The sequence below is a fragment of the Lytechinus pictus genome, chromosome 6, assembly GCF_037042905.1.
Source record: "Lytechinus pictus isolate F3 Inbred chromosome 6, Lp3.0, whole genome shotgun sequence".
In the NCBI taxonomy this organism is placed as follows: Eukaryota; Metazoa; Echinodermata; class Echinoidea; order Temnopleuroida; family Toxopneustidae; genus Lytechinus; species Lytechinus pictus.
The window spans coordinates 8,724,316-8,751,467 of record NC_087250.1 but is presented as its reverse complement, the minus strand read 5'-3'; the positions used below and the strand labels follow the sequence as shown (position 1 = coordinate 8,751,467).

Genomic DNA, 27,152 nt, shown 5'->3' with positions numbered 1-27,152 from the left:
AGATGAAATTATCTTCATGTAGCTGTGAGAGGAAGATGAAATTATCTTCATGTAGCTGTGAGAGGAAGATGAAATTATCTTCATGTAGCTGTGTAACGAAGATGAAATTATCTTCATGTAGCTGTAAGAGGAAAATGAAGTTATCTTCATGTAGCTGTGTAACGAAGATGAAATTATCTTCATGTAGCTGTGTAACAAAGATGAAATTATCTTCATGTAGCTGTGAGAGGAAGATGAAATTATCTTCATGTAGCTGTGTAACGAAGATGAAATTATCTTCATGTAGCTGAAAGAGGAAGATGAAATTATCTTAATGTAGCTGTGTAACGAAGATGAAATTATCTTCATGTAGCTGTAAGAGGAAAATGAAGTTATCTTCATGTAGCTGAAAGAGGAAGATGACATTATCTTAATGTAGCTGTGTAACGAAGATGAAATTATCTTCATGTAGCTGTAAGAGGAAAATGAAGTTATCTTCATGTAGCTGTGTAACGAAGATAAAATTATCTTCATGTAGCTGTGTAACAAAGATGAAATTATCTTCATGTAGCTGTGAGAGGAAGATGAAATTATCTTCATGTAGCTGTGAGAGGAAGATGAAATTATCTTCATGTAGCTGTGTAACGAAGATAAAATTATCTTCATGTAACTGTGAGAGGAAGATGAAATTACATGTATCTTCATGTAGCTGTGATAGGAAGATATATATGTGTGTGTGTGTTTATCTATTTATTTGTATTCATTAATACATATTAAATTACATTAATAAATACAAATGTATATGTTGTTTTCATGTGTTTCATTTTTTTTCTCGCTCAAGTAAACTCATTTATGGAAGGAATAGGAGTGTGTGTATTGGACAAAGATCAATAAGTGAGATAAGTGGATGACTGAGCGCAGAAATGTGATTAAAAATTCTAAGAATCAGATAGGTGAAATTTTAAACAAAAATGAACAAAGATTCGTTCATTTTGAAAAGATTTACTGTTACCAATGAAGACATCACCCCAATGAGACTTGCTGTCCTCCATGCGGCAAAGTCCAGTCCCCATGTGAAGAGAGTATCAACTAGCAACGGCAACATTGTATGCAAGCTCACTAATGATGAATACAAAACGATTAAATCCCCTGATGACCTCTTTGATGTTGGTCTTGACAGCATTAACTACAAGAACACCTCCATTTCATGGAACTGTCATCCTGATTGGCTTGTGTTTATTACAATAACTTGATGAATTCAAAACGATCAAATCCCCTGATGACCTCTTTGATGTTGGTCTTGACAGCATTAACTACAAGAACTTCGAGCTCCATTTCATAGAACTGTCATCCTGATTGGCTTGTGTTTATTACAATAACTTGATGAATTCAAAACGATTAAATCCCCTGATGACCTCTTTGATGTAGGTCTTGACAGCATTAACTACAAGAACTTCGAGCTCCATTTCACGGAACTGTCATCCTGATTGGCTTGTGTTTATTACAATAACTTGATGAATTCAAAACGATTAAATCCCCTGATGACCTCTTTGATGTTGGTCTTGACAGCATTAACTACAAGAACTTCGAGCTCCATTTCATGGAACTGTCATCCTGATTGGCTGTGTTTATTACAATAATTCGTAACTTGAGGATTTTGTTGGGGGTAGCAATTATACAAGGAATCTCTTCCTTTCTGCTACCCCTTACACTCTCATTATGTTTTGTCATCCTAATTCTTACTTTTTATCTCACTTTATAAATTTTGTAATGTGTTTTTATGATAAATTTGAATTTGAAGGAACCACGGCGGAGCCCCTGGCGGAGACAAGTGGGCTTCAGCCCCTGAAGCAGGCACGCTTTCTTTTAAAAGAATAGATCATAATTTGTCTATTTCTTTTCTTTTTCTATCTTTTTTTTGTTCTTTAGATTAAAATCATACACACAGAGAACGAGGCGATCAACTACGAAAGAGATCAAGCAGAACCTCTCCCCTCTGGAGCAACACTTAACGCAGAACCTTACAGTTTTCTACACAAGAGGAAAGAGAGGAAGGACGGTTCCAGTGTTAATTCCACCACAGTGTGATGAAGGAATTCATACAAGAGCATCACACAAGTCACCAAAATCTTGGGCTGGCTAAATGAGCAACTTGGTTGTCGACAAGAAGGAAAATGGCTAGTGGAAACGTTTCATGCCAGCACAGATGTGTCAAGCCTAAGAATAATAATAAGTGCCATTCCTGATGATAAAACACAGAGACGTGGCAACAGTCTTCTTTGGTCTGGGTATAGACCTTCCAGGTGTGCAACGTATCCTCCTAGCCTACCTCATATACAATGCAATCCTGAATATCATCCTGATGGGAAATGATAATGGAAATGCAAATTCTTTACTCTTTTTTGTTCTTTCTTTATTTCAACTTATACAGGACCATATCACATGTCACTGAAATCTTGGGCTGGCTAAATGAGCATCTTGGTTGTCAACCAGCAGGAAAATGCCTAGTGGAAATGTTTCATTCTAGTGCAGACAAGTCTAGCCAGAGAAGAATATCAAGTGCCATTCCAGATTATGACATGATTACAACGTCATTTACTGACCAATTTACGACAAGTAAATATTATGACCAGATTATGCCTGTAGAACTTTGTACACTAAGATGGATTTCCCTAAAAAATCCACCTTTCCCACAATAATTTTGGGGCAAACATTTAATTTGTCCAATTTGTAAGCTTTTGTACTCTAAATGCATACAAAGGCTTAAAAAATGTTAATCGTAGGAAGGTAAAAATTTTGAAGGATCACTTTCTTACAATTCTCACGCTATATAACGCAATGACATGAACTTTAAATCGAGTGACGTACGTATGCAAGAAATACAGAATTGGTGCACATGCATAGCTGATTGATTGTGCTAGTACTGGTACTAGATTCCAGGCTGACGTAGTGGATCGGTTTGGACGTTCTAATTTCAATGACAAGTTTAGATGGTAAATTGGCGCTAATAAAATTTTGCATTGGTCGATCTCGCGATGCCAGAAAACTAATTTCACCTCAAAATTTGTCGGATTTTTTTGCAAAATATACATTTTATTGACCCTTGACCTGAGTTTAAGCCAAATCAGGCATAGGGAATGGCTGTATTTCGGCCTCGAAGTTCAAATTCTCAGTCCTGACAACCCCATAACCATTTAAAACACACAAAAAAAGGCATGAATTAAAATCGTAATTATAAAAAAATAATATGTTCTACATGTATGTGTCAAATAAATTGATTCTAAAATTTCCTTCCTCATACAGAGATGGTTAAAGGTCTTGAGGGCATCATGCCCCCCCCCCCCGACTTGACTTTACATGTTAATATTTGAAGTATAAAATATGTAACAAACCCCACATCGTTTTTTAATCATTTGAAATAAATTGGAAATTAATATTGAAACCATCTAGTTTTTAATGAAGATTAATAAATAGTTTATGTAGAAAAGGTTTTTATGTATCTCCTCTTCTGTTATTTTTGCAGATGCTGTAATTTGAAACGGAAGGTGTCCTGCCAATAAATTTTCATCCCACCTGAACTGCCTTGCCTGCCTGCACCCAGTCATCTGTTCCTGAGCATTTTAATTTTCTTCTATTTTTTATCATCGTTCGTTTCGGCCTGTATGAAGTGAATTTCACATTGATTGGTGGAGCTGCTAAGTTGGCATTACAGGGCCATGCCGGGGTATGATCCTTGGGGTTGAACATCATGACTGCTAGTTGGTCGGCAAAGGTGATGGGATCGATCAATGTCGCATGGAGTATGATCGATACCAATCTGCTTTGCTATATTTCGAACAATCTCGTACGGATACGGATATTATTGCGACAGGAGTACTGCTCGATGTGGTCAAGCCTATTTGACAAAGCATTATGGTGTTAGTCATGTTATCAGAAACCGATTTTTCAAAATCACGGAGTTGCTTCATTTAGTATCGATAGATATTTCAAGAACCTGTAGACTAGTGAGCTTTTCATCAAGAATTTCACGCAATTTATTTTCACGCTTATCCATGTCATCATTGAGTTTTTGTCTCTTGCGTTCCATTGCCATGGCCACCGCTCTTTGAACGTGCTTTTTCTTGGATTATGTGACCGTTTTCGTATGAGGATATTTTGTGTTTCATTTTGCTACCTACTCACTGTTGTTTGAGTACATGCATGCATGCATGCATGCATGCAGCTACCTCTACAAGGCGCAGCCCTTTGATGTCCAATCAGCCACAATATTGAGTAATAAATTTGTCCTACACAAAGGGAGTTTTTGGCACTAACAATAACAGTTATATAAAATACTTTCAGTTCTATCACCACATATACGCAATCATCTATTTTTGCCGTTTGGATGTTCTCTCCTATTTTTGTCCACACTTTTCTGCACACATTTGTCTATGCACATTATCACTCTCACTTCCCTGCTTACACTAGGACTATTAACATTCTTTTATCCTGATGACCTCGTCGATATTGTTTTATTTTCTCTCGCTCTGTCTCTCTACGCATGTGTGTGTCCATGGACCTACTACTCTAGTCCATGGTGTGTCCTAGAAGCTGTAGTCTTCCGCATCAGACGTATTCCTTGTGTTTTTTTAACAGCATCAGAATTGTAATAATTACACTTGCTTATATAGCGCTTAACATCAGAAGTCTCTAAGCGCTCTTCAGTAATGCAGCAGAACTACCCTGGCTTTAGCAGAGCAGCTGTTACGTGTTCAGCGTTTCAAGGAATAAATTCCTGCCAGCTAGGTTACCCATTTACCTCACCTGGGTTGAGTGCAGCACACTGTGGATCAATTTCTTGCTAACACAAAAACTGCATTTATACCAGCTACAGTCATTCTCACTTTTGGACGTGGTAGATGCAAGCGTACTATACAAGTGCTTCATGGACCCTCCAGGACATTATATACTTTGGCCGAGTCAATGAATAAGATGTAGGCCTAGACTATGTAAAACTCGTTTGTGTGAGTGTGTGAGGGTGTGTGTGTGTGTTTGTGTGCGTGGCTGACATATATGTCATGAATTTTGTTTTCTATTATTTTCTAATTTCACGTTTATGTTCTTTCCATGTCTCATCTGGTTTTGAATGTTACTATCAAATCGTTTAAGCGCGTAAAATACTTTCGCTCCCGAATTTTATATTATCATAATTCCGTGGCCACCTTTCAAACAACAATATATCAGGCACATAATCAAGTCTTTTTTCGTCTTTTATTGTCTGGCGACGTTGAAACAAATCCCGGTCCGCACTATAAATTCCCTTGTGGTCATTGCAAGAAACCTGTTAAAAATAACCAAAATGGACTGTTGTGTTTCACTTGTCAAAAGTGGTATCACACTAAATGTCTCGAGATCTCTTTAAAGGAATATACTAGGCTGTATCAAAACCAAAATGAGAATTGGATATGTGTAACCTGTTCATTGCCGCCATTTTGTGACTCCTGGAACATACTGTGCACTCAATGGTTCCAACAATACACAATTTTGCAGAACCCCTCATTGATCGTGATGAAGAAGGGGGTCATGATAGAAAAGAGAATCATGTCCAAGAAGAAGAAAATAAGGATCACAATAAAAAAAAAAAATAATGTAAAATGAAGAGATATGCATAATTATGTTGAAATCAATTGGTCGATGAATAAAATAAGGGAGGCGACAATGAAAATGAATGGTGAATTAACCAAGCAGTCCCAGTCAGTGCCCCACCCTCACCAGGCTCAATGTGCCTCTACACCTCCTTTGCAACCTGTTCCATCTCTCCCACCAGTCAACACAATAATCCCCACTTCTTTGCAAGCAGCCTTAATTGCGAGCAAAGGACAATTGGAGGGTGGTGAGGGGTCACTTCTTCACGACTGAAGAGCGAATAAATCAGAACGTAATGGATAGAAGCCAGGGTATGACCCGGCCCGGGTGGCACTGATGAAGGAAGCATTTTTGCCTACACAAACACACCAAATCATCTAGCTTTCCAGACAGGGATGCGTTCATATCATCAACAGACTCGCTCCCCATATCGAACATCAAACAAGACGGAATTGTGCCTGCCTGCAAGCTTGCAAGTGTTCATAACACTACGGTATTTTGAAACCTCGATGCCCAGTAACACAAGCGTAATACACGGCATACATTTGTCCACGGCCTCTAGGACGATACGGAGAGGGTCCTTAGCCTTGTATCAGCTACGAAATGAGGTAATTACAGAGAATTTCATCTATTTGATAATTGATAGGGCCTAGTTTAAGGTCATCATAAGTGAAGTGGATGAAGGAGTGATTAAAATTTCTGTGACTCTCAACACTGCGATAGATTAGAAATAGATTTATCTATTGAGCTTGAAGATGTCTAGGCCTTACATATAATTTAACAATATACTATAGACTTTGATCTAACACATTAAAAAAAAGGGTTATGAATGATGCCATGAAACTTTTTTTAACTCTTCAAATTACTTGACTGTAGTTGAACTTCGTGCCCTTTTTTGTTATCATGACCACAGGCAATCGAGAGTGGCTTTCGTTCATCAATTTCGGCACTATCTACTTGGACGTGAATTTGTGGTGAGAACTGATCATAGTGCTCTTAGGTGGATAATGTCCTTTCGAGAGCGATCCAATCAAATGGCTAGATGGTTAGAGATCTAATCACAATTCAACTTTAAGTCATGCAAATGCTGATGCTTTATCTCATGTACCGAGCCGCCCAGAAATGTGTGAGTGCTATGATGGAAGAGATACGCTGAGTTCTCTTCCTTGTAATGGATGTAAGCACTGTAGGAAACAACATGTAGCCTGATCCGATTTCATGGAGCTTGATGGATGTGATGCCGTTAACGATAAAGAAAGGTAGTGCTAATAGTGTAAATGAGCCAGTGCATCGCTGCAGTGCGCGTCATTTTGGAGATGGCGCAAAGGGAAGTGCAAGATCAGCACTATTCATATCGTCAGTGGATAAGAAATAGATTTGTTGATGATAAACAGCAATCCAAGGATGACAATTCTCCTGAAGACGTCTTCAGGACGACATTCTCCTCAAGCGACAAGAACACACTTGCCGAAACGTCGAGATTGGGTGGTCCTTTTCAGGACCAACACTAGCCCAAGAAAGATACATGGTGTACCGTGAAACCTACTAAACTATGTTATCCTTATTTTTTTTCTTTCCTGCAGATTGTGAAATCTTATTGTGTGACTTCCACAGGGAGCCGGCTTCGACGCGATGGACTTCCTAAATTGACAAGGAAGACGCCCCCCCCCCCCCTGCGCTAATAAACACAGGATGATCAAAGCTGCAATTGATTTCCTAATAGCTTTACTTCAACTGCCTATCGGTAGCTGAATTTGATGCTAATACATTAGGATATTTAGAAGCTGCCATGATTACAACAGAATTATGTGTAGGCCTACTGTAAGAATTTTGAGAAAAAGATGATTTGTGAGTTCTGCTGTGGTCATCTCAGAAAGCCCCCCCCAAAAAAAAAAAATCAATATCGATCATATGTATACTTAGAGAGATTTTTCATTCACAAAAAATTGGGACGAATTTACATAGAAAAAATAATCAGACACAATTAATATTTTTCCCTGCCCATATGATCGTTGTTCAATTATTGTTTGGGATGACGATGATGATGATGATCTACATCGTTTACATTGCGCTATATTTCTGTTAAAACATTCAAAGGTGCGATAGGAGCCATTTGCAAATGGAGGGGGATGGATTGCAAACACGAAAAGAACAAATCTGACCGGTTCCTGGTGAGTAAATTGCCAATTTGTCTATTGCCAACTCGTCCACTCATCAAATGGTCTACCTTCATTTAGTCTAAATGCCATTTCGTCCATCAGCATTTTGTCTAATCACCAGTTCGTCTATGACCCTTTTGTCTCATAACCAGTTGGTCTAATATCCATTTTATTTTCATTCATTTTGCCCAATTAACAATGAGTCCAATTACACCAAATAGTATTTGGACTATATGGCTATTTGACCAACTGGTTATTAGACGAAAAGACAATTAGACCATGTGGCTGAACTGATGGTAAACTAAATGATAGAACAGTTGGTAAATGGATTAATTGGTATTAGGCACATTGAAAATAATCCTCTGGTGAGTGCATGCAACAACTAGATCTTGGTTGTCTATTGCCACTTAGTGATCGATTGCAAAACTTGCATATGGAGACCTAACGTTAGGCCCCATAACACAACGGCTGGCGATTAATCGCAATAATTTAATTGTACAGTGAAGTCAATACAATCAATCATAGAATAATGTTCTATGATTGATTGCACATCTTGCATATGGAGATGTGGGCCCGTAACAATCCTCTTCTCTGTCCTATTTACTGGAGCCTGTTCCTGAATCAACATCTCCCTCAGTCTGTTTCTTTGAGGGTTTGGTCTCTACTTGCAGCTTCACCAGACACTTCCAGTATCTTAAAATGAAACATACCTCTGCGGACTATTTACAGGAGCCTGCATCTGCATCCTCCATCTCTGTTTTGGTCTCCTTGATAGTCTCCGCTTGCAGTTTCACCAGAGCAGTCTCCGCTTTCTGGATGACGGCTCGAGTCAGGGCGATCTGCGTGTTGACGTACTGGCATCTGTCTCGCCCCATCATGGCTAGTTCCTCGTTGCCGGCCTGGAAGGCTGCTTCGGATGCTGCCTCCAGGGTTAAGAGGGCGCTGTTTAAAATAGCTTCAAGGTCCTGAAGAGGCGGGAAACACAAGAGAATTGACATTCCTGAAGATTTTAAGTCAGCAATAGTTAGTGGTAGTCTTCCTAAATCTCAATGTTTGATAAGCCTATTAGGACAACTCGATCTGTCATTAAATGGAGCAGTGCAACAATACATGTTATTGCCAAAATATTTTTTCTTCTAAATCATTATCAAATCAATGAAAATCAGATTCTCTGAGGCCCGTATTCTGAAGTCAGGTTTAACTAAGACCACAGTCTTACTCTGTGCTAAGATTATGGAGAGCCAACACTTCAAAATTCTGTTTATATTGTATATTTCTTATGCTTACTTTGTTTTGTTTCCTTTTGCTTTGATTCATAATGAAGAAAAATACTTCAAGGGGAATCCAACCCAAATAAAAACTTGTTTTTATAAGGAAGAGAAAAATCAGACAAGTTGATAGGTGAAAGTTTGAACAATATTGCACAAACAACAAGAAAGTTATGAATTTTTAAATGTTGTAAATATTGGTAATCACTATACCCATGGAGACTTCAAATTGGCCGCATATGGGATGTCATAGTGATGTAAGGCAAGGACTACTCTTCCATGTACTCCAATACATATTATGGCTAAAATGTCATTTTTTCCAAAAGTTTTATTCCACATTATATTTTTCTTTCATGAGGACATAAAACAATATACTACCTGGGTTATATTTAGATTACTGCCCCAGGGAATGGGTACTTACTAGGAGAAAACCACAAATCCCTGATAATAAAGTACATGGCCTATGGGAAAGTTGTCCTTGCCCCTTGTCATAATTTACTTACTCAGTTGCCAATTTGAAATCTACATAGTATTAGTGATCTCAATTTTAAAGCAGCTACATGTATAACTTTCTTATTGCTTGTCCGATTTCTTTCAAACTTTCACCATTCTGTTTAATTTATTTTTCTCCTTCCCAACACAACATTTTATGGCCAAGGCTGGATTCCCCTTTAAGTTATCATTCCCAGACAATCACCAATTTGGATGTCATATGAGGTAATAAACTGAAAGTGTTAGTTGTTAGGAATTTGTACCCGAATTGGCTTTCTATTGTTAAACCACAACTTCAAGCCAGGGTTTAATTTAAACCCGAGTTCAGAATACGGGCCAAAGTTTCCCTTTTTTCGGGTAGATAAATGACCCCCGCAACCTTTTGGACTTGAACCTCGATACCCCCAAAACTACTAGATCATCATCACTCAGACATGCATGCTTTGACTATGTTTGAAGATGATTCATCATTTCATTATCGAGAGAACTAAAATGGGACAGACAGAATGAAAGCCCAAAGCATAAAGGCCAACTTTTAATTGGCCTACAACCCAAAACTGGAATAAGTCTTTGATGAGATGATTTGATCATGGAACAAACGACTCCCTGTTCTGAATTGTTATATGACTTGGGTAAATTGCCAATTCATCTATTACCAATACGTCCACTCTGCACATGGTCTACCTTCATCTAGTCTTATGCCATTCCGTCCATTTATATTTTGACTAACAACCGTTTGGTCCAATAACCAATTGGTCCAATCATCACTCTGTCTAATCACCAGTTAGTCTATGACCATTTCATCTCATAACCCATTTTCTTTTCAGTCATTTCACCTAATTAACACCAAGTCCAATTGAGCCACATAGTATGGTTTGGTTTGGTTTTATTCACGATTTAAAAAATACATAAATATAAACAAAATAAACATTACACGATCAAATAATTATATACAATATAACAATGTAACAATAATCAAACTTAACAATGCATGTAATACAAAATTATGTATTGCAGGGATAGACCCATTTCAGATTGGCTATTAATAACCAACCTGTTCTTCCCCGGGGTATGTGGACCAACAGGTTGTTTGACAAAATGGTGAGTGGACGAAATGGCAATTAGACCATGAAGATAGAAGACGAGCTGATGGTAGATGAGTTGGTAATTGGACGAATTGGCATTAGATCAATTCATAACAAGCCATATATGAATACTTCATAAGTATAAAAACAAATTCATTCCAGAATCATAATGATGTCATAGCAATTATGTGACTAGCTATGATTGTGACCAATTTGAACGCTATTGCAAACTCTTTAACCCTAATTCTCCCGGGGGGGGGGGCCATTATGGCCCCCCCCCCTCGACAATTTTTGCGATATATCTGCTGCGCAAAATTTTTTGACCTCGCCGCTCACTGACTTTTTACTTTTAAGTCTCGCGCAAATTTTGAGACCAAATTTGTGACGCCCGGGTACGCGGTTTCGACATTACGCAACATTATGTAAGTGCATGTCAGACCCAAAATTGCTCATAAACGTGATTTCATGTACAAATCCAATGCAAATTGTGTATTTGGCCAAAATTCATAAATGTATCATTATTTCTACTTTTAATGATCAAACTTAATTAATTTTGCCTTGTTTATGATTAGAATTAAGTCTGGAACAATTTCCATTGAAAAAACAATAAAAAACAAAAAGTAAAAAAACAAAGAAATACATAAGAAATTAAAAAAACAATAAAATACATAAGAAATTGGTCTTGGTACCAGAATTTTTTTCATTCACAATTGTTAGGAATGCTATAAAGAATATTTTCACCAAAAAAAAGCATTCTAGGAGCTTTATTTAGTGAATCAGAGCAAAAAGTATGATTTCATGAATAAATTAGCATAATTAATTCATATAAAATAAAAATATATGAATTCAGTGAAATTTACCAATGCAACTGCGTAGATTACGTCATTCTCTACCATCATGCAAATTTTCGTTGTGATCGTGCAATCCACGGCTGAGATCTTAAGGGGGGGCCATAATGCCCACCCCCCCCCCCCCCCCCCCCCGGGAATGACAAGAATCAGAATACCCCGGGAGATTGAGGGTTAAGACTTGTAATTACACAAAAATTTGATATTAGTAAATTGAACCTCAAACAAGATCATTCTATGTTTATCTTATTAGAAAATGTCCTAGACTATTTCTTTCAGAAATGTGTCGTAGACCTGTCTTTAGGTATGCGGTAGCCCCAATGACCCATATTCTAAAGTCAGGGTTCATTCAAACTGTGGTTTAACTATGGACAGCCCAGAGAAATGTTGATTTTAATAAATAGAGAAAAATCAAACTAGCAAAATGCTGAAAATTTCATAAAAATCGGATGTAAAATAAGAAAGTTATGGCATTTTTAAGTTTCGCTTATTTTTCACAAAACAGTGATATGCACAACTCAGTGACATGCAAATGAGAGAGTCGATGATGTCACTCACTCACTATTTCTTTTGTTTTTTATTGTTTGAATTATACAATATTTCATTTTTTACAGATTTGACAATAAGGACCAACTTGACTGAACTATATAGTATTAAACAATGCTAATTCCACATGTTCAGGAGGAATTAATCATTGTTTCACTTGACAATGAGGAGTAAATTAGAATATTTCATATTTCAAATAATAAAATACAAAAGAAATAGTGAGTGGATGACGTCATCAGTCTCCTCATTTGCATACTGACCAGGATGTGCATATAACTGTTTGGTGAAATTAAGCAAACCTTTAAAATGTCATAACTTTCTTATTTTACATCCGATTTTGATGAAATTTTCAGTGTCATGCTTGTTGGATTTTTCTCTTTTTATTCAAATCAACTTTATGTTGGGGTGGACTTGTCCTTTAACTATGGACAGTCCAGAGTGGCATACATCTCTAACAGTAAAATTTCAATGACATTTGCTAATTTTTCTCTCAAATCATTCTCAACTGTTTTAGAAGGATAAACAATATAGCTTTCTTCACCATTCACAACTTAGGAAAGAGCACAGTAAACACAAGAAATATGCAATGTGAGGAAACCTTTGACATTTTTCGCTTTCCATAATTTTAGCACAGAGTTAGACCTGGGGGGCGTTTCATGAAAGGACTTGTCGGACGTTTTATCCGACAAGTCCCATTTTATCCGACAGTTACCATAGTGACAGTACCTCTCAGCCAATCAACATCAGAGAAAGATGTCAGATCTGACAACTTGTCGGATGAAAATGTTAATGAAACACTCCCCAGACTTCAGAATAGGGGCCACCTTTGGTAGGAAGAGGTGTAAAAAAATACCTGTAGCTCATGTCTGCGATCATCAATGTTGACCCTTGCCCTGATGACCTCTTCCCACAGTTCTTCAGAATGGTAGCCAAGATTCTCTACTTGCCGATGCTTCTGAACTCTATCCATGAGAAGCTCAGTATCCTATAATTCAATTCAATATAATTCAATTCTTTATTCCATTTCCATTCAAAACACAATACAAAGTAATATAAAGTAATACAAATCAAGTACAATTTTACAGACGAGCATTCTTACTTCGTAAAACAAACAAAAACAGTATAATATTGAGCATAAATGGAAATGAGGGGGGGGGTCCACTAAAGAGCAAAGCTTGTAAAGTGTGGATCCCCCTTGGAAATGAAGAAAATATAGTCGACTTATTCATATATGCGTATTTATACAGGAAAGAAAAAAGAGAAAGAGCAAAAGGGTCAAAATCATATTGATGTAAACATAATTACTGAACAAATGCAAAGCTATTCACACAAAGAGGTCTTCGTTGTGAAGGATATGTTGCGCAAGACAGAAGAAAATGCAAAAAGAGAGAGGGAATGACAGGACATAGAAGACAAGACACAACAAGAGACAGGACAGTACAAGACAACATAATAACATAAGTAAATTTTTTTTAAAGGAAGAAAAGTCAGGTAACAGAAACAAACAAATGATTTCAATATCTTACAAGGAAATGCTTGCAATCAACGGCAAATTTCTGTATCCCATCTTACATAGATTTGTGATTGATCAAAGCAACCTCAACTAGATGGAAATCCATAATTGTCATTATTTTTCCTACGGGAGATTTGCACAATGTCCTTTGTAAGCAAAGGAGAAGCACAATGAAGTGTCAAGAGAACAATGAATGGACGAGTATATTCATATCCAGACTTTTTTTTTTGACCAATTGATGCGCATTTTAGATGTTGGCATTGCTGGCTTTCCGTAGTTGTGGTCGATTGGATCGATTGCAACAATTTGTATAAAGGCAGGTCCCTGTTATAATTCATTGTCATTTATTTGATTTGAAACGATTTTATAAACAAATGGGACACCTTTCGCAGCCATGAGGCAGAACAACATATTCCTTTACACTGTGCAATAAAATTAAATGAGCTGTAAATAGAATTTCATAGTCATTATCCATCAAACGTTCAATGTCCTACATTGAGTGAATAGAAAAAAATCAAAGAGGATTTCAATATCTAAAGGGATGTTGCAAGAAATTATTTGTAATCTATGTATGAAAGAATGTCTGTCTCAAAAGTGCAGGCATGCCCATTTTCACTCAAATCACCAAACTTGGTGTTTTATGTTGCAATGTTTCTAAATTTCTTTTATTTTAAACAATTAATTGACAAATAGGAGAAATAGATTCATCTACACTAAGCAATATTATAAAAAGTTATGTCAATAAGAGAATTCCATAATTTCAATACAAATATTTGTGACTGCAAATGGTATGTCAAGGTGGAGGCGTATTGCATTGATAGATTGCTTTTTAGCTGTAGGTCAATCTGTGACAAATCTCCCCAAAATTAAATTGAAATTAGATCACACCGTCTTGGAATCCGTTCAATTATGAGAATTTGATGCAGCCCATGCTCACATAATTTTCTTTCAGCGCAATCGGAAGAACAATTTTCCCGCTAGGAAACACCAAGTTTGGTGATTTGAGTGAAAATGGGCATGCCTGCACTTTTGAGACAGACATTCTTTCATACAAATGAAGACGAGCTAATGAATTTTGTGTACCTTTGCAAGTTCCTTGTACTTGTCGATGACAGCTACAAACGTTTGGGTGAGAAGTGCAGAAGCAGCATCAACCGTCATGGCCGCAGCATTCTTGATTAGTGTAGTACTGGTCAAAGCATCTGGATCAACTTTCTAGAAGAAGTAATATGAAAATATGAACACATTGGCCCGTATTCTGAAGTCGGGTTTAACTTAAACTCAGTTTTAAAGTTGTGGTTTTAGTATGGATAGCCAATTGTTACATAAATCACTAACAGTAGAGATATCATTTTTCAGCTCATTTGGATCTCAAATCATTCATAATTGTCTTGGAAGTATATTAAATAAATGAAGAAACATACAACTTAATAACAATTTTGACTATTTTGGCTCCCCATAATTTTAGCACAGAGATAGACCACGGTCTAAGTTAAACCTGACTTCATAATTCCTTGAAATTATTTTGATTTAGTTGGAAACTACTGAAAAAATGAAGAATATTCACTTCTTTCTTGACTCTGATTTATGACGGTAAACGTGGTAAATAGTGTAGTCCCATATGTAGATTTTCATGGTGTTGACCAAGTATAATACGATCAATAACGATCAACGATCGTTTTCAGTTTGTGTTGCAACACCATGGAAGTCTACATGTGGAACTACATGTACAATACTTACCGATTGTAACAACAATCAAGAGTAAAAAAAAAAAAGAGCTGAATATTCTTCATTTTCCTGACAGTTTTCTACTAAACAAAAATAATTTCAAGGAATTATGGAAAATAGATGGCCATTTCATGGATTAAAGATGTAAAATGTGAATTTTAGCAATTTTTTTGCAAAGTTTTTTTTCTTTTTTCTTTTTAAGGAGCGCAATATCGAACGTAATGACCCAGGCCTAGTTTCACCACAGATTAATAGCTACCGTAAGTAACGGTCTATTAACCGCACCTTTTTCTCGGTGGGATAGTAAGCAAAAGTCGGGGTGCGGTTTAGCCACGGTGACGGGTCTGAGCCAGCCCGTCGTAACCCCTCTGCCAGTTCACAACACATCGAGTGGCCGGGCGTAGCCGCCCAGGGCAATGTCGTTTAGAGGGGTATGAGCTGCGGGTAATGAGAAGCGATTGTAACAAACGCAACCACCTTCATGACACTAATTTCGACTTTATTCTCGGTTCAAAGCAGCGAAGTTCCCTGGCTAAGTTCAAAGAGAGGCCAATCATACTCGGTAATATTTTGCCACAGCTGAGCGAGCGCGAGAGTTGAGTTAGCTGAGCTAGCTTGCGTTGTATATATTGTGGTTATAGTGCGACTTAAGCTGGCCCTATTCATTTTAACCCTCGATCCCCTCCAAAGTCCCGTTTCGCGCCAGCTTATGTTTTTCTTTCCCGTTTGCTTTTCATAAGATACCATGTACACCACGCAATGAGAGAGACGGCACGAAGCCGTCAAAACAACTGTAAAAAATGCCAATTTCTTTGTTTCTTGAACCTTCCTGTAATCCCGTATCCAAAATTCATGCTAAGACATCGAATGCTAGACAAATTCTGAAAGTGATTGTGAGTTTGTGATGCAAGAAATGTGAATTTTTCTTTCTCCTACGGCGGGAAAGACACAGATCATTATTTGATAAGATGTACTGGTACCGTATCGTAGTTTGCAATGTACAAGAACGGCAGTGCTGTGTGTGTGTACACTGTGACTGTGAGGTGAGTGAGTGTGTAAGTGGCCAATATTGTCGGGACCTTTCTTTCTTGCAAACATTTGTAGATGAATTGATCAAAAACAGCAGATTTCCGCATACCGGTAATCTCTTTGGATACTTTGAAATCTTTAACTTAGTTTTTGTTTCTTCGTACCTCAAATATAATGTGAGGATTTTTTTTTTTTTTTTTTTTTTTTAATTCCAAAGTTGGGGGTGCGGTTAATCCACGGGTGCGGTTTATAGTCCGTTACTTACGGTACACAGCTATTCAAGCCTTGAAATAAGCACCTGTGAGCCGGGGGCAATTTTTTAAAAAAATTGCCCCCGGCTCACAGGCTTTTTACAGGAACCGGGGGCAATTTTAAAAATATACATAACGGTGAACCACACCACAAATTTGTTTATAGTAAGCGCAGCTCCTGCAATTTTTTAATTAGTACATGAATAGCATGTATGCTAAGTATTAGGCTTCTTCAAACATTTAAGAAATCAGATTTAAATGTTTAAGTGTGTTTTGACACCCTCACTGCACATCCCCTTTACAACCACACACACATGGGCTCATTTATTTTTCATCTTTAATGAACCACGAACAATGAACCCCCCCCCAAAAAAAAAAAATCTAAATAAATGAATGAAATAAAAATATAAAAAAAGAGAGAGAGATGGAGAAAGAGAGAATTCAGATCAAATAATAATAAATTTATAAAAAAATTAATAATTTTTAAGTTTTTTTTTCATGGTTAGAATCATGGGTGTGGGTGAGTGTTTGTGTGTGATTGTGACTGTGAGGTGCACTTGGATTGCATAAAAATTATGTTAAAGAAATAAAGAAATGAAATCAATATCTAACTCAGTCTATTCAAATTTCAGCACATAGCCACAGGCTATGTACATGTATTGTAGGTTCACGTACCTTAAGTTTTTCACAAGTTATTTGAAAACGCAGATCTCCACAGAAAATGCCTCTCATTCTGGGAGAGTCTAAATTCGGTGAAAATGTATTCATTAATAACTTAAATATTCATCATAATGAAGAAATCATAAAGTTTTTTGACAGTTTTCAAAAATTAACATGAAATCTAAACTCTATCTGAAACGGAAAATCACCATCACTTAGGCCATTACTTAAAATTCTCACCCAGAGCTCTGGCAGAGAACATGAGCTCATACTGGCTAGCTAACACCACACTCAAGTGCATGGCGTCCTACTTTTTTTTAGATGGAGCCTTGTTTGATGATTTATTGTGTGATATTTACCCCTCTCCAGGAAAGAAATTAAAAAGCTACAATTCACAACTATATTAAAGGGGAATCCAACCCAAACGAAAACTTGTTTTAAGAGGAAAAAGGAAAATCAGACAAGTTGATGGGTGAAAGTTTGAACAATATCGGACAAACAATGAGAAAGTTATGAATTTTCAAAAGCTGTGAATATTGGTAATCACTATAACCATGGAGACTTCAAATTGGCCACATATGGGATGTCATAGTGATGTAAGGCAAGGACTACTCTTCCATGTACTCCACTACATATTATGGCTAAAATGTCATTTTTCCGAAAAGTTTTATTTCAAATTACATTTTTCTTTCATGAGGACATTAAACAATATACCACCTGGGCTATATTTAGATTACTGCCCCAGGGGAATGGGTACTTAGGAGAAAACCACAAATCACTGATAATAAAGTACATGGCCTATGGGAAAGTTGTCCTTGCCCCTTGTCATAATTTTCTTACCCAGTTGCCAATTTGAAATCTACATAGTCTTCGGGATCTCAACTTTAAAACAGCCATAACTTTCTTATTGCTTGTCCGATTGCTTTCAAACTTTCACAATTCTATTTTATTTATTTTTCTCCTTTCAAACACAAGATTTTGTGACCAAGGTTGTATTCCCCTTTAAAGCTAAGTGATTTTGGATTATTAAGGCTCCGTTTTGACAAGCAAAGTCGGCGACTATGAGGATAAAAGACTCGCACATCGTATGTGCTGTGAATAGGGATTTATCTCCTGTGCAATTCGAATTACTATATCGCAGAATTGTGATATCCTAACTGGAAATGTATGCATTAGAAATTGCACATGGTGAAGTATGGAAAAACCGCTACCGGAAGCACGCGCGCACATGTATTACAGAAAAAAAAAGACGGACGTAGCTCACTGTTTATGGTACAGAAAACAAGACGCACTTGGCAATTTTAAACTGTGTTTATTGTAAATTGAAAGTTACTTGATTTTGGCTTTACAGATATTTAAATTACATTGGCTTTATGAGCGCGAATTTGCGCTCAGCGCCCACTTATTTCAAGGCTTGCAGCTATTGCATTTACAATTTTAAATGAGAACTATATTGATTATGAATGTGGTCTCATTATATGTCAATGGAAAGGTAATGATGTGGGGATTATCAGTGGGTTATTAAAAAATAACGAAAATAATACATAAGGTGAAAATCGCCGATTAAAAAACGCTCAAAATGCCTCTCCGAAATATGCCTCGCATCGGTCTCTGAATTGACTTGAATTTGATGACGTCACTTTCTGTACGAGATGCGTGATTGGCTCTCCCACGTGAAGCTCCACTTGCATGCAAAACCTGTTGCGAGGGTACGTTTTCTCCACACTGTCACTGAATACTTCGATCACGAAATGAAAGAAAACCCAGAATTTTATCTAGATTTGGATTTTCTAATTGATGATTTTGAAGATGAAGAGAATGATGATGAAATGAACAACAAAGTGACGTAGTTGGAGGTAAATTGGGGGAATTACGCCGATGATGATGAGTCGGACAATTCAACTTGCAACACGATCACATGCCGATTCGCTACCTAACTCATGCAACCTTTTAAAAGCTTGTATATGTGATCGTAATCAAAATCACAAACATGCCGTATTGCTTGATCACCTTGGCTGAGAGGGTAGATCTATGCACGTGTTGCACAGCTCTCAATCAAGCTACACATGTTGGGCATCTTTTACATCTAATTTTAATTTACCTCAACGTTTTCCTTCAAAAAACGTTTTATCGTAATTTAAAAATTATACGAGATGTTACTATATTTTTATATAGATAAATAATTCCCTGAGTTTCGTAATTTTGTCAAATTAATGAGATAAAAATTACATCTAACAGAACCAGTGACAATCTATCCCAGCCACATGAAGTTTATCATCGGTGCATATCGTCTGCTGCTATTCGTTGAGTTGATTTGCCTTCAGGTTCGGATTACATTCACTTATTTGTACAGTTTTATCATTATTTTCCTTCTTCATAGTCACAGAGGTAAGAGACTCTGTCTGGACAGTGTGGTAATTCATTTTCATGAATTCAATTTGGCCCGCGCGGTGTAGCTAGCACTTAGCAGCTGCATGAGTTAGGTAGCGAATCGGCATGTGATCGTGTTGCAAGTTGAATTGTCCGACTCATCATCATCGGCGTAATTCCCCCAATTTACCTCCAACTACGTCACTTTGTTGTTCATTTCATCATCATTCTCTTCATCTTCAAAATCATCAATTAGAAAATCCAAATCTAGATAAAATTCTGGGTTTTCTTTCATTTCGTAATCGAAGTATTCAGTGACAGTGTGGAGAAAACGTAGCCTCGCAACAGGTTTTGCATGCAAGTGGAGCTTCACGTGGGAGAGCCAATCACGCCTCTCGTACAGAAAGTGACGTCATAAAAAATCCCCAATTTCGCGGACGTAATTCTGCGTGTTTGAAGCATTCAGAGAGAGAACTTTAAACTATCAATTAACTGAGTTCCATCGGTCTCCATGATATATGATGTACACCATCGTGTTCTCCTTATTTTCTCCTTTGATTTGATATATGATTCTCCATTTTTACGATTTTCAATATATTTCTCCTTTAAGAAAAATTTACAATTTAGCATACATGTTTATTAAATTGAGCTCCTGTAGTTGAGTGAATCTGAAAAAATAAATGAGAGCGATTTATTGAGCTCCACAAAATTATAAAGGTGAAGGACTGATGTCTGTGCACCTGAAATTCTAACTCGAGATCAAACATGAGTTTCATTAAGTGCTAGATATCTAGATATTTCTGTATATCAGTTGTGGCCTTGGGTTGGTCTAGATATGGAGGTGCACATGTTTATTTCATATTGTTTGTTTCTTTTTATCCTGAGATTTGGTAATTTTTTTCATTTATTTGGTTTTATTGATTACACTTTACAATCCCGGTAATTAATAATCAGAAAAATCGAGCGCTTAGAAATGTCTGTATCAAGCGTCTTTATGTTATAATCATTATTATCAATATTAAATTCCTCAGAAATTTTCAGTTGACAACGTTCCTGATATTGTTGTGACTTGTGATTAAGTGCGCCAGTGAGAAATGAATCCAAACCGCAGCGTGGTTGACAACACAGAAAAATACATGTGCGCGTGTGGATACAAAATTAATTTTGCCATTTACCATTTTATGTCACTGTGGCGAGAAAACGTATCTGGCCATGTTGACATACAACTTTTCATATAATAAATTATGTGAACTTGGCGAGATAGCGCATCTTGCTTTGTTGACATAATGGCATGTATTCTGAACACGGGTTTCAATTAAACCCTGGTTTAAAGTTGTGCTTTGAAGGGGAATCCAGCCTTGGCCATAAAATGTTGTGTTGGGAAGGATAAAAATAAATTAAACAGAATGGTGAAAGTTTTAAAGAAATCGGAAAAGCAATAAGAAAGTTATAGCTGCTTTAAAATTAAGATCACTAATAGTATGTAGATTTCAAATTGGCAACTGGGTAAGTAAATTATGACAAGGGGCAAGGACAACTTTCCCATAGGCCATGTACTTTATTATCAGGGATTTGTGGTTTTCTCCTAAGTACCCATTCCCCTGGGGCAGTAATCAAAATATAACCCAGATAGTATACTGTTTAATGTCCTCATGAATGAAAAATATAATTTGAAATAAAATTTTTGGGAAAAATGACATTTTAGCCATAATATGTATTGGAGTGCATGGAAGAGTAGTCCTTGCCTTACATCACTATGACATCCCATATGCGGCCAATTTGAAGTCTCCATGAGTATAGTGATTACCAATATTTACAATTTTTAAAAATTCATAACTTTCTGGTTGTTTGTCCAATATTGTTCAAACTTTCACCTATCAACTTGTCTGATTTTTCTTTTTCTTCTAAAACAAGTTTTTATTTGGGTTGGATTCCCCTTTAACTACGGAGAGCCGATTTGAGCACAAATCCCTAACAGTGCACATTCATATACTCATATGACACCCGAATTGTTCATAACTCTCTGGGAATTATATTTTTCTTCAATATGAAAGCAAAAGGAAACAAAATAGTGAACATAAGAAATATACAATATAAACATAATTTTTGAATTGCAGGCTTCCCATAATTTTAGTAGAGTTAGACCTTAGACCGTGGTCTAAGTTAAACCTGACTTCAGAATACGGGCCAATAACTTTTACTTGGCAAGATGAATTATCTCCCTATCTTGACAAATCGATAATACTACGCAGCACTTACTTAAAAAATAACGGCAAGAAAAAGAAACAAATATTCATTATCAAATCTTGTGTGAATGAATCACTGAAGGATGCAGATTTTTGCCATACTCACAGGCAATCCTTTCACACCAGCCTCCTTTACATTGTGAACAGGAAGAGCACATAATCCTCCCAATCCTACTAGTCCTGCTCGTCTGAACACTCTGTGAATAAACAGGAGTGAAGTATTTTGTGTAGATGCGAGTCCATGCCTCCATCGGTTGCATGCATTCTGATATACACAGAATGTTATTTTCCTGTAATTATAAGAAGAAAATATTCATTTATAAAGTTAATTTCAAAATAAACAGTTTTGTTCTTCTGGCATTCACATTTAACATGAATTTTGATCTCCTTGTACATAGTACACAACACACATTAAATAAAATTCTTTAAAATATCACTTTTGTAACCAAAAATACTTATTTTCATTATATAGTTGTGATTTATTTTTCATTAGTAACTTGGGTATCTTTTTTTTTTATTCACAAGAGTGCTAAAAAAATGTATTTTTAAAGATTTGTTTGTGTAGAACCTTTATTGGTGGAAAGTAAAATTGCAAGAAAATTGTCATTCAACAATCTCTATATTTAATTTATAAAAAAAAATAATTTAAATAATTTAATTTACTACAGAGCCGAGTTATATGATGAATAGTTGTACTGGAAACTCAATGTTAAAAAAATCAAGTGTTTGTCCCCAAGAACAAGAGTAAATAAGACAAACTTTGCCAATGTTTTTTCCCCACACAGGGAGTCCTAACAGAGAACAAGGTTACATGTACATGTATATCATAAATTTGTTCATTGAAGGAGTGGGTTTCACAGGATCTCTTGGTTTGAAAACCATGTTGAGAGTCACTTAAAGGAAACCAAAACCCAAGAAGAGAAGAGAAGGGGTTAAATCCATGAATTAGACTTCCAAAGATTCTTATGACCCTCGCTAATTTGGAGCTCCAAAAGATCAATGACCAAAAAATCTCATAAGGGGGAAGTGATATCGCCACCGAGATCGCACATGTTTGATTTATCACAAGAAAATCTGCAATTGCCGCGGCGGGGGTTCCCCATGGCGGGAAATACAACACCCTTCCAAATATGGCACTCTCCCAAACATCAGACAAATCGGCCGATTGAATTGGAAATGCGTGCTGTTGATGCACACCCGCTCGTTTACAGAACGAAGTCGCCCTCAGCTGAGCGAAGACGTCCAACGTTTAAAGCCTAATGAGGTCCGTTTGGTAAGTAAATAATTATTATTTACCTATTTTTATATCAAAATCATTGAGAGAAATAATTATAAATATAATAGGCATTTGCGCAGCTGATACAAGTTATTTTCTCAAAAATCAAGCAATTATTTTATGGTTTAGAGCGTGATTAAAATCGCTGAAATCGATCGCGGCGCCAAACATTATGTGACTGATATTTGGAAACTGCATCCGATATTTGGCAAAAAACAAGCTTCTGGTAGAAAGTAAATAATTTCTGTTTTTTTAATACTATATTTTTTTCAATTTTATTTTTTTATATTAATATTCAACATTTGTTCTACAGAAATGCACATGATTTTTATCAGATTCAATGATTGTAATTTTGTTTGGTGCAATTATGCTTAAGCACTTTACTCTACGGAACTTCTGTAACTTTTAAGAAATTTTTATGTTTCAGGACCTTACTCATCTTGAGGATTATTTTTATGTATTTTCATGACAATTTTAAGAGCTTTGCCTTTCTAAATTTGTTGTCCTACCCAGGGCTCTCTGAGATTTAAATATTACCAGTGGTGCAAAAGTCTAAAATAGACCATATTTTTATCTCATTCAAAATAAAAATGCTGAGAAACAAAGGTAAAGAATGGTGCATCATTAAAAAATTACTAACAATTTCTCATTTCGTTAATTAACTAGGAATATTGTAGACCAAAAGCTTCGGTCTCTGTTATATTGGTTGTTCCGCTAAACTCCGTTGGCTCCACTTACCAATTACAGAGACCGAAGTTCAAACTCGATCTGTACAGAGACCCAATGGCCATATGTTTATGTATTAAGTTCAGATAAACCAGGGAAATGGGAGTTGTGCGACAGCCGAGGTCTCTGGTTTTTTTTCTTTTAAGTTTATTTCTTTCGTTTTGGTGCATTTCAGGCCAAAACAGAATAATCTTTATTTTGGTACAGTTCTTTTTATTTAATTTCATGAAAAAAAGACAAAAATCAGGGGATTTTGCATTGTTAACCCATAATGGCGGCTGCACGATCGCGAGCCGTCTGTGTACGAGGTGAATTTTTTTTTTAATGTTTAAAAACTCCTCGAAACAGACGGCTGCCAACTGTCTAGGATTATTGTACAACTACGTAAGCTGAAAGATGGTCCAATCTCACCATATTTTGCCTATTTCTTGCTAAATTCTCAAGAAAAACCTGTAGTAGAAATATATTCTTATCTTGGCAATTTTGATTCCAGAGAATTTTTTACTAGAATAAAGGTGCATTTTTCATGGACTGCAAACGAAGGTGGTGCTCTGTCTGCCAAATCCCAGAATGCTTGGTGTTAGCACGTACTGCCTGTGTTGCACAGTGCAGAGGGCCCTGGTCCTACCTACGAGTCGTACAACGCGTGGCTATGTTATTAACATAGCCGCACGTTGTACGACTCGTTGTTAACATTGTTAATGAAAAAAAATGCTCACTTTCGTAATAGGAGAATCCTGGATCCAGCCCTGGCAAACATGGTTGTTCAATTGTAGTCCTTTATATACAGTATGTACTCAAATCAAACCTGGATAAAAAAAAAATCAGGATTATACCATTACAAACTGACTTAGTTCAAGTTGGACTTGCCAAATGCAAAGTCAATCATTGACATTAGGGAGTTCGGTGAAATGCCACTTCCAGAATTTGTAATGTATCTGTCTGTACGCTCACAATATGTACAATGTACATGTAATGTATAAAACAAGTATGAAGCAATTAAAGGAGGAAAAACCCTATAGAAACCTATACCATGAGAAACTTCGAAGTTTCATGCACTCTAGGCGACACCCCAATACTTACCCGTGCTAATAAACTGGGACTCCACTCACGCGCGTTTGGGCCTCCCTAGCTTAGAACTAAGCACTAATATCACCTTAAAAACTAAATCTACAAGGTATGTATAATCTATTTACAACTTTAATAATGTTTAATCGGTACTCACCGGTTCTTTTGTTGCATTTTCAGACCATTTCTCACAATTCTTCGTAAATATTTGCGGCAAATTTTGTCGCCATAGACAGCTTAGCATCCATCTTTATTGATAAATGGAGCGCCCTTTACGATAGTTGTTAATGCCGCGGAGAAATCGTTAGGCATTTTGGCCTGTGTTCAAGGCGTTCTTTCTGTTTTATTTTTTATATTGAAGATTGTGCATTTGTTGAATAGCGCCGTCTACGTCAGGTATGAGATCGAGTGTATAAATACACTCTTCCAAAATAATTATGATTCCGACCTGGCGCTGTTTAACTTCAATCTCTTTCACCTAAATTAGCGATGAATGCTAGCATTATAAAATATATATTATTAACGTCTGACGAAAAGAATAACCAACCGATCAGCTGACGAGAACGCGAATCACGTGATCTTCATATCAGCTTCGATCGCGAGTCAGAAGAGAAGAGCAGCTGCCCAGAAAATCAGGAAAAAGCCGTGAAAATGTAAGTTCCCCTTCATTTCTTTCATTTTTTGTTGTTGCTAACGATGCATTTACACTATAAAATTATAATTTAAATAAGAGAAAGGAATATAGCTTGTACTTGTGATATAATATATAGGCTAAATATCCTGTTCTCAGAGATTTCTAACCAAAAATACTACTGATGTCGCCTATGAGGTCCATACATGTAATGTTGGACCTCATTGGTACTAGGAGTGGTTTCATGGATAAAATGATGTATAATTAAAGGGCATGCCTTGCCGCACATAGCAGCGCAATGCACTTAAAAAGGTATTACACAGCCCCATTCATTGCATTTTGTGTAAGTTATGAAAATCTACTTTTGCTGTAAAAAAAATCTGCACATTCTTCCCTTAGTTTAAACACTTACCTGTTACTAACCCAGGGAGCTCCACTCCTAGTACCAATGAGGTCCAAACATTAACATGTATGGACCTCATAGGCGACAATGCGTTAAAAACAGGTTAGAAGTCCTGCACCCAAGTATTTTTATGATATTAGTGATTATTACTCGAAAAATGCAAGCTTTGTCCTCATTTGTTTAGCATTTATTAAAAAATTACCCATTAACTATAACCCTACTCATATTTTAAAAGTTATAAAATAAAGGGAAACTTACATTTGAGTCCTTTTTCGATCTTTTCTTGGCAGTCAGTCCGGTCCCGTCGAGTGCGATCAAAGCGGTACGAAGCTGATTTTCAGATCACGTGATACGAGTAGTCATCACCTGATCGATCGACTATCCTTTTTTAAAGACCGCAACAATTATAAATTTTATTATAAAATATATATAGAATAAATAATTGCATGATATTATATATATTTCTACAATTAAAAATATTTTGTGATATGAATTTAATATTTGACGTAAAAATCGCTATTTAACAAAATATTTATTAAAAAATAAAAATCAAACAAAATAAAAACGCCTTGGACACAGTGCAAAAAACCTAACAATTTGGCCGCGTTCTTAACAACTATCGTAAGGGGCGCTCTATTTATAAATAAAGTTGCATATGTAGCTGTCTACCGCGACAGGAACAGCCGCAGAATTGAAGCCAGAAGCGTGGGAAATTGCCAGAAAATTCAAGAAAAGAACCGGTGAGTACCGATTTAACAGTACTAATTTATTAAGTAGGCCTAACAGTAACATTTATTGAATCATTACAAGATTTATTTTTCAGTAAAACAAAGCTTAGTTCTAAGCTAGGGCGGCCCAAATGCGCGTGAGTGGAGTCCCAGTTTATTAGCACGGGTAAGTATTGGGGTGTCGCCTAGAGTGGGGAGCTCCGGCCCGCGCAGTTACAATCACGTCTTCAATTGCTCATCCAAGTTCCAACATATTTTTTAACATGTGGGGACACGTGGAAAAGTCGTGAATTGACCGAGTGCGAATTGGGATCGTCTACAAGTTACTAAGGCTAAGTTAAGTCAGAAGACGGGTATCTATGAGTCAAAAGAAGAGAACAGTGACATTTACGCTTCGCATTAACAATAAAACTCTCGTAAAATTGAAGTGAAAAATCCCCGGGAAAAAATAAATTGTAAACTTGAAAATCTCACCTCCTGACCTGTTCACTCCACCTGCGTGGTTTCGCGGCTGTATGTAT

General features: G+C 36.7%; 1 protein-coding gene across 4 annotated transcripts; it reads right to left on the bottom strand.

The window, feature by feature from the left end:
• Nucleotides 1-791: 791 nt before the first annotated feature.
• Nucleotides 792-27,152, bottom strand: LOC129262983 (diablo IAP-binding mitochondrial protein-like). 4 transcript variants are annotated; one of them, XM_064100836.1, is made up of 6 exons: nucleotides 27,106-27,152; nucleotides 24,521-24,609; nucleotides 21,906-22,089; nucleotides 14,599-14,730; nucleotides 12,856-12,987; nucleotides 792-8,728 (listed from the first exon to the last, which is right to left on the bottom strand). In XM_064100836.1, exons 2-6 carry the CDS (start codon nucleotides 24,559-24,561, stop codon nucleotides 8,483-8,485), a joined length of 735 nt encoding a protein of 244 aa, XP_063956906.1. In that variant the 5' UTR covers nucleotides 24,562-24,609; nucleotides 27,106-27,152; the 3' UTR covers nucleotides 792-8,482. The 4 variants fall into 4 exon arrangements, with proteins under 4 accessions (XP_063956906.1, XP_063956907.1, XP_063956909.1 ...); XM_064100837.1 differs by having other exon boundaries at nucleotides 26,855-27,115; XM_064100839.1 differs by lacking the exon at nucleotides 27,106-27,152 and adding an exon at nucleotides 27,023-27,091.

Coding starts and splice junctions, on each gene's coding strand:
- LOC129262983 (XM_064100836.1), bottom strand. CDS start 24,561: ATGTTTGCCAGGGCTGGATCCAGGATTCTCCTATTACGAAA. Junction 14,731..21,905: donor CTGGTGTGAAAGGATTGCCT/GTGAGTATGGCA, acceptor TACTTCTTCTAG/AAAGTTGATCCAGATGCTTT. Junction 8,729..12,855: donor ATCGCAGACATGAGCTACAG/GTATTTTTTTAC, acceptor CCGCCTCTTCAG/GACCTTGAAGCTATTTTAAA.